Raw genomic sequence first — 13,203 nt, forward strand, 5'->3', positions numbered from 1 at the left:
ATCCTATGGCAATGATATTTGGGGCACGATCTATTTATGTTGCGGCCCATCAAATGGACAGTTTAAATCATCTTATGGTGTAGGCCATACTGTCCATTTTGAAAATTAGGGGGTGAATACATACATAGAAGGGGTCGACCTGACCCACCCACACTGGGTACGGGTCACTGGTTGCTGACACGTAGGAATGCGGGTCATTTTGACCCACACCCGTGTGACCCGCAGGTAAACCCGACCCGACCCACCCGTTTGCCAGGTCTACAAAGGGACAACACTATTTCAGTGGCAACCAAAAAGGACAGCTTGAAAACTTACTATAAAAATAGATAAAACTCAACATATGATACTTGTAAATTTATTGCAATAAAAAAAATAAACGAGAGATTTAGAAGCGAAGTTGTTTTTGCTGGAGAAACCCACCTTATTGGCTAACAAGAGATGCACTCTCTCCTATTTAGAATCAATTCCCTCAACAGATGGGCATTGCTTTTCAAAATAAAACTAATTAACCTTGAAAATAAGAGTTCATTGCTAAAAGAATACATGGATTGCATGACATGAAGACAACCAAAAAGCTCATACAATCCAAAAAAAACAAAAAAACAAAAGACAAAAAAAAAAGAAGCTCATGGAAGTCATTATATGTAAAAATTCTCAAAGTTATCTATTGAGTAGCACCAATAACCAAGGCTCAAAAAAAAATAAAAAAAAATCTGTTAAATGTGTGGGTTGAGGCAACCGAGTCAGGACTAGAACACTAGGCGTGTTGGCAACGCCATAATATAGCATCCACCAATTGGATCCACCCATTATCTGAATGTCACCTAAACAGAACCCACTTTTTCTTCTTCCTGTATCCTATTTTTTTTTCTTTTAAACTGAATTCAACCTCCTTTGGAATTTATTCTGATCTTCTGTTCAGATAGTAATCCCCAACAGTAAGAAATACATGTTCTCCTAAAATCACATCCACAGCAGGCTGACCCGCAATACAGTCTACTTTCATCTGCAAAACCCAATTACATAGAAACTTCATTCTCCTTTCACAGAGGAAAAAGCTTCCTGAAAATTTAAACAGTTCTAAAATGAAGGGTGCCCGGGAAAAAAAGAAGGAAGGGGGAGGGTATGAAAGAGCACCCCCATTACTTTTAAATCACCAGAGTGCATTAAATGGGATGAAAAGTCAAAGACCGTTAAATGCACTTTGGTGATTTACAACCAATGGGGACACCCTTTCATCCCTTTTTTCCAAGGGCGCCCTTCAGCTTAGAGCCCCTCAACTTAAAGATCAAAAGGTAATGTAGATACTATCATTCCACAATGAAGATCAAAAGGTAATGTAGATTATCATTCCACAATGCATCCATGTATATGATGATACGAAATAACACCTTATAAGATTTGAGAGGCCAAAACAAACCTTGCCATTTCCTAGTTGAAATTCTGATTTCAAATTGGAACGGTCCCTTGATAACAAATATGTCTGTAAGCCTTCAGCACGCTTTTTGTCTCCTGAAATCATGGAAATGCATTAGACAGCCAATTAATGAAAAACTCAAAATTCTGCTTGTATCTGATATGGGTTTAACAAAAGAAAGGGTTCTGATAATCAACCTGAATATAATGCCAGAGTAGCCTGCGAATTGAATGCTAGCATGGGCTTTGCTAAGCTAATCTCAAACGACATACCAGATACTCCATGGAACTTCTCGTCACAAAACATGACCTGTGAATTAAAAAATTATAAGCAATGAAGACGAGATTCCAATGCTAAAGATCTATACAAGATTTTGGATTGAACTGTGCCTGTACTGTAGGAGATACTGAGATTTGGTCAAATCAAGTTTTTAAACTACTCAATTAAATAAATGCTCCCTGATTTTAAAGAAACAAATTATCCTTCAGAATACCATCTTGAGGAAATTGAGGCAGCTGCTCAGTGAGGTTTTTCAATGAAGTGTTCAAGCGCACATGCAGGATAGCAATTAAAGGAAAAAGCTAATGTTCCAGTTACCGAAAAGGCACTTGATAAATACTACTTACAACATATGGGGAAGACAAAGAAGCGGGAAGCAAAGGAGAACCCACCGCCTCCCTGATATAGTGTACCTGCATATAACAGGACGAAGGTGAGAAATGTCCACTTGGCCATGACTTGCTATCGAGGACATACCTGTGAATTTAGAACATGCTCCAAAATGGAGCTATCGTCATCCAGTGACTTGAAATAGATCTCCACTAAATCGGTAGGTTCGAGTCCAGCTTTCTTACGTAGTTTTTGGACTCTACTAACAACCTAAAACAGGAGGTTTGCAGAATAGCCATGTGTCAGATATAAGCCATCATTAGTAACTGAATTTAGCATAAACTGCGCTTAAAAATATAATGGAAAATGTGATGTCTTATAGTTCAGCATAATAAATTAAGGAAACCGGAAATATAAGGTGAGTATAGAGAAACTGTAAAAATATAAGGTGACATTAACAGGTAGAGTATTATTCAACATTTGCATCCAACAATGTTCACATCAAAGAAACTATAACATGACAAAGAGATCAGGAACATTGATTAAGTATATCATTGCTGGGAATAAAGATAGGTGTCCAAAAGCGTTGTCCATTCCAAGAGAATGGTATGTATCTAGTATAGATATACATGTCCAGCTGAAGTCCCGGGAACATAGGCATAAATAGGATTCTTTTATTTGTTTATAAATTGTTAATTATGATGGCGATTGACATTTTGCTCATTTTTTTAGCCAACTATTAGTTTACCAGCCATTTGCAGGCCGCTAATTACACATCGAAGGCAGTTCAATCACCAAGTTTTTAACTTTTTAGGCTATGGTCCATTAAAATGGTGGCTCACCGCACCAACAATCCCAAGCAGTGCAGCTGTGCACATGTGATGTGGAAGGTGAGTCAATATTCAGTAGGGCCTTGGATATTTGTCCATAGGCCAAATCGGATATGTAATTATTGGAATAATTGTTGGACTCAAATGATGGTCAAAGAATTCAATTTTCCAGTCGGGCGGAATGAAAAACAAAATATTGATTGGGATCAGGATAAGGAAAAAGGATCAATGTATATTTTGATCTGACCAAAGAACTCTTCCTGTGGATTGTTGTCAATAGAGATGAGATGGCAAATCAAGGATAATGATAGGTTCATGAAATAGAAAAAGGATGACCCCATGCGTCCAAAATATGGCTTGCTAGCTAATGTGCCATAAGGCCCATATGGCCATGAGCAATAGTTATTCGTGCAAATCCGTATTTTGTAATGCATTGCATAGAGCTTCCCCCCATGAAATAAGAAGCTACATGCTACCTGCTGAAAGTTCAAAGATACTTGTAGAACTTCTACGGAAAAATATTAAGTTAGCAAGGACGTAAACCTTTTTTAGAGAACAAGAAGTTCAAAGGGTCTATCTACCATGAAAATGATACTATGGACCCACTAGTTGTAGATGGAAATAGCGAATATCATGGATGGCCTTGAGTTAATTCAGTAAGAAATAAACAATATGGGCCAAAAGGGAAAAAATTCCCTACACCAAATGTATGTGTGAATTACCTCACGAGCAACTCCAGCTTCAAACAGTGAGTCATCAGGACGAAGGTCCAAAATCACCAAAACATCACCTAAACGAAACACGGACAAGTAGTTAGAAGTTGCAAACAATAGCTCTAGTATATACTAACTATTTCTGGACATCAGAATAATTATCTACCATCTCCACCAGCATCTACTTCTTTCTCCATGACATTAGCAGGCCGCTTGAACTCCCGGACAACCTGAAAGTGGAAGGATTCATGGAATAATATGTGACAATTCTTTATATTAAAATTGTATTATGTGACACACTCAACATAATTTCAACACTTCCATCAGTTTAAATATTAAATAAAAAGAACATGGAGCATATACATGCTCCCATGACATTATTAAAAAAAAAAAAACTCATGTTCCCATGACAAGTTTCATAAAGGATTTCCCACAACACAAATTGTCCTTGCACGAGTAAAAGAAAATATCAAGTGATAAGAAAGCTTCTTAACACTTAGTACACGAAGGAAAGTTAATCATCGCACATGAAATATTTTTTAGTGGCATGCATATGAAATCAGATATCACTGCAACTTTGATGAGTTTAACTCCAAATGAGGCCAAGTATTGTATTTTCTATACTAAGAAGAGTACAGTTGGTTTGACTAACAAAGGAACTGCTAGAAATGAAGGGCGAGCGGCCAAAAATCAATGCAAAGATGGTAGGGATCAGTTTTAAACTTTGACATAAGAATTTGGCTTTCTAACATTCAGGTAACAATTTAAAAAAAATATCAAGTGATAAGAAAGCTTCTTAACACTTAGTACACGAAGGAAAGTTAATCACCGCACATGAAATATTTTTTAGTGGCATGCATATGAAATCAGATATCACTGCAACTTTGATGAGTTTAACTCCAAATGAGGCCAAGTATTGTATTTTCTATACTAAGAAGATTACAGTTGGTTTGACTAACAAAGGAACTGCTAGAAATGAAGGGCGAGCGGCCAAAAATCAATGCAAAGATGGTAGGGATCAGTTTTAAACTTTGACATAAGAATTTGGCTTTCTAACATTCAGGTAACAATTTAAAAAAAATATAGCTAAAAGTAGGTGTGCAACTCGGGTTGAAATTTGGGAATTCGGGTTGAGCTTTTACCTTAAAATCGGGTTGGGTTCGGGTTGATTCCTATTATTTTTTAGCAAAAGCTCAACCAGACCCGACCCAAGTTGTACCTGTAGCTAAAAGTTCACCAAAGAAATTAACCCATTATACGGAAATGATTAGCACTGAATCAGTATCCTTAAAACTCTTTCAGTTGTATATTAATTGAGTGGCAGAAAGAAAATGCCAAAAATCAGTTTGTATAAACCAAAGTGGGATAAGTTTACTAGAAAATATGATGATTCTAGCCCTTGAAGGCCAGTTTGGTTTTTGAAGGGACACAGACTGGCAGAAGGATGAAAAATAAAGGTTACTTTCTTTTAAGGAAATGAAGCTGAATGACCCCTCTTTCTTACCATTGATCAATTCACAGAAAAGCCCAAGAAATCAAGGGGGTTGAACATTTAAATATATATTTCTACTCTTTATGGTTTCCAGAAGGCAGGTACGGGCATGCAATTAATATATATTTGTGCTCTTTATGCAATTATTTCTACTCTTTATGGTTTCCAGGGAGTTGATTCCTATATTTCTACTCCTCTTTTCCTCTCTCTCATCAGCTTATATAAATAGATTAACCATAATGTGGGCACCCGAAAATCAAACAAAGGTACGAGCATACAACACTATTAAGGCTCTCATATATGATGTCTTCTGGTCAAATTCAGCTGCTCCAACTAGTTTGGTTTCTCAAACTAACGAAGGCATCAATATTCACCACAAAAGTAAAAGCAAAAAATATTTCAAGGAAGAAGCTCATTTACTGGAAATTGGAACAATAAAACTCTCTCAGTTATATACTATTTGACAGCCACAAAAATGCAAAAAATCAGTTCTGCACAAATTCCATGCGGGATACTGGATATGGGAGTGCTTTCTTCTTGACATATCGCTGTGCTAAGTGGAAAAAAAATCTATTCTGGAACCCCTCAGAAGAGAGGTCATAACAATTTAAGCAGAAGAAGGCATCTGTTTCTGTGCCAAGATCGAGGCAGATTGACTATCCTCCATTTTAATTAATATTCATTTATCCGAGCAATTGCTGAATTGATAAGGTTTAATTCTGCGATAAAATAGCTTTGTTTCCGAACTGATTTGTCATTTTTTCCATCTGTAATGTGGATCACATTGGTGGGAGCTAAAGTTGCAAACAAGTCATCGGTGTCATCGGTGGACGGGCACTACACTTAGCTTCAGAGAAACCTTCTTTTCCGGAAAGCAAGCAGCACTCGCTTAAAAAGAGACAGCGGAAGGAAAGTGAAAGTACCAAAGATCAGGGAGAGTTCATGTCGTTCTTATCAACAAATATGATGATTCCGAAACTTGAAGTCCAGTCATAAATTTCATCATTTTGCAGCCTTTGTAAAAATGACACCAAAAAGAATAAAGAGTCGCAGGAAGGTGAAAATTTATGGTTCCTTCGTCTCAAGGCAATTAAGATGAGTAATCCCTCTTCATTATCATTATTAGGATCATAAGATCCCAAGATTTAAAATTTTTGATAGATAGTTCTTTTTTTTATATAGGTTTCCGCAAGGCTTTAATAATGTATACAGTTTCTACATTTTAATCTAAGGGGCTAGTAACGACCTTACAGCCATAAACTCATGATTAATCTTGTGAGAATTTAAAGTATCTCTTTTCTCACAAGGATCTAAACATGCGACAAAGAAGATGGATGGATTTTTTAACGGATGGAAATGTAAGATACTTTATAATCCGGGTAGGGCTAATGTGGAAGTAGATGATTTGAGCTGGAAGTCTTCAAGATTGTTGGCTCTTTTAATGGTGAAAATGGCAGCTATTGGAAGAAATTCAAAAATTGGAATTCACAATTTCAAATAAAGAATTCCAGTATCATTGTTGCTAATTTGAGTGCGCTGCCATGGTTTTAAATTTCCACTGAAACTGATATGAAACAATAAAAAGCAAAAAGGGCAACGCACGGAGGAGACAAGTGCCCGTCTCAGGTGCGCTTGCAATTGTTTAGACCTCACTAAGAGAGCTCAATCTTTTCACTCTCTTACCTAGGCACTCTTCAATCGTATTTCGGCATCATCCAACCACTGGACGAAATGGAAGATATTGTCGATAAATAAAAGGACGTCTTGTTTCATTAACATCCCAGAAATATTCCGCCATGGTTAGGGCAGTTAAGCCAACCCTCATATGAGCACCCAAAAAAAGTCAATTCCTTGGGGTCTCACTTAGAAGGAAAAGGGTGATGAGTCGCATTCAGACGGGGTGGGTTGACTTCTCAGGCCATCAATCCCATTCCCATTGTTTAGTGGTAAAGGTGTGATTAGTTCTATTAACAACCGAAATAGTTAAAGTTTCTTTCGGTTTTTTCCTATTCCGATCAAAATTATTTCGTAAGGGTTTGTTCACTCATCGGAAAAGGAAAGAAAAGGGAAGGAAAGTAATCTGACGTGGCAAAATGGAAAAGAAAGGAAAAGAAGCCTGACAGAAAACCTGTCAGATGAGCATTTCATTGCCAATAAACCTGACAGAAACTAAGAGAAAATAAAGAAAGATGTGTTCCGTTGCACAGAAACTCAACGGAAACCTGCCATACATAAACTGTGACAGTCTAAACATGCAAAATAGGTCCCGCATAGCTACGCCACAAATGTGACCAAAATAAGTGGGTCAACATATGGTTTACAATTTATAGTTCAAAATAAGAAAACCATTACAATCAAAGAAGAAATACAGATTCAAATGCTATACAAATGGCCAAAATAGGTCGAAAATTCCTATGCGATGTCCGCTGAAAACAACATAAAACTTACATTCGTCATTTACCTATGAAGGACTCAAAGTATTACAATACAGGCTGTCTAACTTGCATTCTCCCAAACAGATGTTGCCCAAAACAAAGTTGACAGTAGAACATATTTATATTAAAAATTCACCTTGCTGTTCAAACATTCAACAACCAAATCTCCAAGCTAGGACAACCATGTGCATCTCTTACCATGTCAAAAGTAACTTTCAATTCAATTTCAAGTACCACAAAACTTAGGCCCTGTTCATTTGGGATTATGACAACTGATTGTCACCCCCAATCTATTAAATGTAATTTTTAGTCCAATAATCAGATTGTGGGGTGATAATCGGTTGCGACAATCTCAAACGAACAGGGTTAGTAATCCATGGAACTTAAAAAAAAGGATCAAAATCCTGTCAAATAAAAATAAAATGGTACATGCTCGGTTTTTATGTAAGGCATCAAGATCTACATTAAGAAAGTATAAGCTACAGATCAATTTACACTTAAACACATTAACAATTTCAAGCGATTTTAAGCAAAAGACCTTTGCTTCAAACCAGCTCATGAATGGGAATTTATTAATCGGTAGTCTTCAACTAGTGCATCTGTGAACAAAAAGAAGACTTCGTCTGGCACCTACTATCCCCAAGCCATTCCAAGGACTCCATGGGAAAGCAACGGCTGCCCCATAACCAACTCCTCCATAAGCTTCCACATGGTTTGAAGAAGATGGACTTCATATCAACACACTGTTGTAGGAAAACTAAAACTAAGCATAGGAAAACCAAAACTCTGAATTTTGAGCACGGACTCAACACAAAATCAAAACTCTGATGTAGGAAAACCGAGCATAGGAAAACCTCAAGAACCAAATGCAGGTAAACCAAAAAACTCTATTCTAATCAAAGCTTCTAGAAAGAGAAATAGCAGATTCGAGTGGCAAAAAACCCCATTTCTCTCTAACCCTATATTTGGAGATAACCAAAAACCACACCTATGTACGAATTGCATCGAAAAATCTCACAAATCTCGACCAAGAGAAGGCGGCGAAAATCCCTTGTAAGAGAAAGAGAGAGATAGGTAAAGTACCAAGTAGGAGATGGGATGCAAGGAGATGACGGTAAGGACATGGGGTGACGGCTAGGGAAGATCGGCGACAGCAATGGCAGTCTGACTGATCGATAGCACCAGCACAAGGCGGCCCCAAGCTGAAGGGGCGAGGACTTGAACGGGACATTGCCCCGCCCTACAGAAATCATGGTAGTCTTTTCATGGAGATTACTGGACACTGATTCTCTCTCGTGAGCCCTCTTTCATATATATATATATATATATATAATATTTTGCCTCCACAGTTCGAAGGGTTGGGATGATCCTATGTTTTTTTGGGCACACCCTATCTATGCGAGGCCCCCTCAAATGAATGGTTTGCATCATAGGTAGTAGGAACTCCTCTCTCTCTCTCTCTCTCTCTCTCTCTCTCTCTATATATATATATATATATATATATATATATATATGAGCTTGCAGTTCCTGCGGGTGCCCTCAGCTAAGCTTACCTGCGGTGGCTCTTTAAAAACATAGGGGCCCTACATTGTTAGGATGATCTGAAGCATTCATTTGAAAGGCCACATCATAGATAGGGTGTGTACAAAAAATCAGCTCCATTGGATCATCCTAACCCCTCCAAAAGTGGGGGCAAAAATGGGCAGATTTGTGGACAAAATGTGTCTATCCATTTTTGCCCCTACTTTTGGAGGTGTTAGGATGATCCAATGGAGCTGATTTTTTGTACACACCATATCTATGATGTGGCCTTTCAAATGAATGCTTCGGATCATCCTAACAATGTGGGGCCCCTATGTTTTTAAAGAGCCACCTCATATAAGCTATATGAGGGCACCCTTAGGAACCCTTTTCTCTCTCTCTCTCTCTCTCTCTATATATATATATATATATATATATATGAGAAAAGGGTTGCTGCGCTCAAGCACAGAAACAGGGGGGTGGAGTCTTTGGGGGGGGAGGGTGTGTGATCCTGGGGGCCTACCAAAAATCAGCTCCATCGGATCACCAATGGGTGTCCATTTGTGGGGCCAAAAATGGACAGATTTGTGGCCAAACAGTATCTGTCCATTTTTGGCCCCACAAATGGACACCCTAAGGTGATCCAATGGAGCTGATTTTTGGTGGACACCCTACCCATGAAAGGGCCCATCAAATGAATGCTTTGGATCCCACCCTGTTTATGTGCTCGAGCGCAGCAAATGCATGCCCTATATATATATATATATGTGAGAAAATGGTTCCTGCAAACTGGTTTACCTGCACACGTTTGCAAAAATAGGGTGGAGGCCCACAATTTTTTGGGGGTCCAAAGCATTCATTTGAAACATGGACAGACACTGCCCATCCCCCCCCCCCCCCCCCCCCCCCCCCCCCCCCACCTTTGATTGGGTTAGGACAATCCAATTGGGCTGATTTTTGGGCCACACCTTATCCATGGAAGGGCATTCCAAATGAATGGTTTTGATCCCCCAAAAAAAGTGCCCCCACACTGTTTTTGCGAACGTGTGTAGGTAACTTATCTGCACACGTTTGCAGGAACCATCTCTCTCTCTCTCTCTCTCTCTCTCTATATATATATATATATATATATGAGGAAATGGTTTGTGTGCAGCTGCACAGATAAGCTATCTGTGCATGGCTGCACAAACCATAGTGGGGGCCACATTTTTGGGGGAATCCAAAGCATTCATTTGGAAGGCCCTTCCATGGATAGGGTGTGTACCAAAAATCAGCCCTATAGGATCATCCTAACTCTGCCCATTTTTTCCCTCCACAAATGGCAGGGTTAGGATGATCCTAAAGGGCCGATTTTTGGTACACACCCTATCCATGGAAGGGCCTTCCAAATGAATGCTTTGGATCCCCCAAAAAATGTGGCCCCCCAATGGTTTGTGCAGCCATGCACAAATAGCTTATCTGTGTAGCTGCACACAAACCATTTCCTCATATATATAACAAACCATTTCCTCATATATATATATATATATATATATATATATATATATATATATATAGACACGCATACAGGAACACGATAAAAAGAAAAAAAAATGGCCCCCTTCTAAAGCATATCGCATGCCCGGTCCTATTGTTGATATGGGAGGCTTGAAAAGGAATGACATGTAGAGCTTGGAGGAGAGCAAGAAAGTTGGGCAGGATGGGGGATCAAGGCTTGCCTATCTGGATCTTGCTACAGGTAAGGCTAGGGCTTCTAGCTCTGACTTTCCAGTTACTGTTCTGCTTGAGCTCTGCTTGAACTAACAACTGGCACTCTGACTTCATCAATCTCAGGTCCCTTTCTTGAATCAGAAATCTCTTTGCAAATGAAAGAGCACCAATATGGGATATCAATGATTTTGGTCTTGATATACTAACCCAAAATTGGTCCATCATATCTTTCTTTGTAGACGTTTGCAAACTTGAATCACTTGCCGTTAAAGTCTAATGCCATTCTGCTCCTTCGGAGTTATTGCCTGCTTCATTCTAAAGATCATCTTTGCAGCTGTCCCAGACATTTACTTCTCGTTCCCCCCTCTTCTATCTGCCGTCCTACATCAATTTACAACAGATCCAGACCTAGTTCCTCTTTCTGCCACTCCCCATTTTTTTTCTCCCTTGCTGAAACTGCATTTATGGGAGTCGTATCGCATCATCTTCCCCTTCCCCTCTTAGGCTGCTGGCTTTCTGCCCCTACCGTTCCTTCTCCATTTCCAACACGTTCTCCTCTTCTTTAAATTATAATGATGGCTGGTACGGTTCCTGGATGAATCAGGGCTGACACTATATCTCCTCCACCGCTCGGGCTCTCCTTCATTGGATTCGAGGTTGAGGCTTGCATTATCAGATTGGATTCGAGGATGAATCAGGGCTGACACTATTTTCAGTCTTATTGCCATTAGTGACCATAACTTTCTGCCATTATCATTTGATCAGGCTTCCACTTACCCTAGTTAGGTGATTTTTGGGCCCTAGTACTTATCATTTCCTTTTATTTTAAGAATGTAGGTAGACTTTTGTTACTTGATGTCCTTAATTTATAGATCTGATATCATTTGATGTGAGCTATCCTTGCATGTTTTACTTGGGTCGGAATTAAATGTGTTGGTGAATTACGTTTGAAGTTAGCATACGTGTGAAAACCCCAACTAAGATTTGATCAATTTTATGAATGCCTAATCTGATTTGGATTGGTAAATGCTGACTTTAATTAAAACTTTATGCCCCTAAATTTTTTTCAAAGAACTTGTGAACACTTGGTTTGCACCATGACTGGGAGCCCAAATTGTAGCCCCAGAAGAATAGAAATCTAGAGCACTAGCATATACGAAATATGTAAATTTTATATTCTATACAACATAGATTGTAGGGTGAGCCTTGGCGCAACGGTAAGGTTGCTCCATTGTGACGTAGTGGTCACGGGTTCGAGTCACGGAAACAGCCTCTCTGCAAAGCAGGGGTAAGGCTGCGTACATCTAGCCCTCCCCAGACCCCGCAATGGCAGGAGCCTCGTGCACTGGGCCACCCTTTATACAACACAGACTGTAACTACTATAAGTTAAGACAACAATTACAATAGAAGACATGCAAAAGCATGAAAACAAAACCTGCGTTAGTTGGCACATCAATTACGAGTTTGGAATACAAGGCATACTAGCTGCCCAACAAGCAACTCAGAAGATCTTATGGCTTGCAGAGATTATTATTTCATAACTTCAGGAAAACTCTAATATGTTTATTTCACTGTATTCTCCGGATAATCTTTATATAGCCTGCTTGAGGAACATAAAGATTACCAACTCTGATGTTTATGACTATGCAATCAATTACCAACTCTGATGTTTGCAAATGCCACTTATTCATAAGCACATCTCATTTAAAGAAGATTTCATGTTTCCAAACAGTAATTATCAATCAGGGTAAAAATGGAATGGGGATGAATTAACCAAGCAGAGACATGATTAGGTACCTTGATATCAGTCAGTTTCAAACAATGCCCAGCAAGAGTAACTTCTCCATATCTTTCAAATGTTAAGATGTCAGCCTGAGACATTGCCTTGACCTCCTTAGCAACAGTTCCCATTGCTTTACCTAAACGTTTACCTAATGCACTAGAAGAAAATTACCCACGTTGTGAGTTGACATTTATTTGGAACATATGCCAAGTATTTTTAATGAAGTTAATACCCAATGTATACCTGAAATCAGGCTCTGCACGTAAAGAAGCATACTTCAAGGGATCACAGCATGGTACAACTGTTCTAACATTCAGCTCCTCCATCACATACTTCATTGAAAATGGAACTTCGTAAGTACATAAAAGCAACAACCATTCAAAAAAAGTGCATAAAAGAACAGTTTAAATCATAAAATTAAGATGTGAACCAGATAAACATCAAAAGAAGAAATCGAAGCATGCTGGTTTTACTATTTTCCAATAACATTCATAATCTCTTAGCTCTGCATGGTAAGGCTACATCATGCAAAAAGTCAATATGCATATACATACACATGTATATAGGCAAATAATATTAGCATAACCATGTTTTGATAATAGGCACAAACTCACTTTGTCGCATATGCTTTAACCAGCTATCAAAGGTTGCGGACAACCTTTAGGGAATTGTAACAGCTGGTTAAAGCATAT

General features: G+C 38.7%; 1 protein-coding gene across 1 annotated transcript in view; it reads right to left on the reverse strand.

Moving 5' to 3' along the window:
- Positions 1-616: 616 nt before the first annotated feature.
- LOC143847144 (tRNA synthetase class I (I, L, M and V) family protein) overlaps positions 617-13,203 on the reverse strand; it is a 74,882-nt gene continuing 62,295 nt past the window's right edge. Inside the window, exons 19-27 of the mRNA XM_077355851.1 lie at positions 12,755-12,843; positions 12,526-12,667; positions 3,736-3,799; positions 3,579-3,646; positions 2,174-2,296; positions 2,044-2,109; positions 1,615-1,726; positions 1,421-1,512; positions 617-1,006 (exon numbers count right to left, since the gene is read on the reverse strand). Coding sequence (XP_077211966.1) covers positions 902-1,006; positions 1,421-1,512; positions 1,615-1,726; positions 2,044-2,109; positions 2,174-2,296; positions 3,579-3,646; positions 3,736-3,799; positions 12,526-12,667; positions 12,755-12,843 — 861 coding nt within the window. The 3' untranslated portion in view covers positions 617-901. The remainder of the gene's footprint in view (positions 1,007-1,420; positions 1,513-1,614; positions 1,727-2,043; positions 2,110-2,173; positions 2,297-3,578; positions 3,647-3,735; positions 3,800-12,525; positions 12,668-12,754; positions 12,844-13,203) is intronic.

Source organism: Tasmannia lanceolata, unplaced genomic scaffold (genome assembly GCF_043159265.1).
Source record: "Tasmannia lanceolata isolate RefF3 unplaced genomic scaffold, GAP_Taslan_0.1 ptg000015l, whole genome shotgun sequence".
NCBI lineage: Eukaryota > Viridiplantae > Streptophyta > Magnoliopsida > Canellales > Winteraceae > Tasmannia > Tasmannia lanceolata.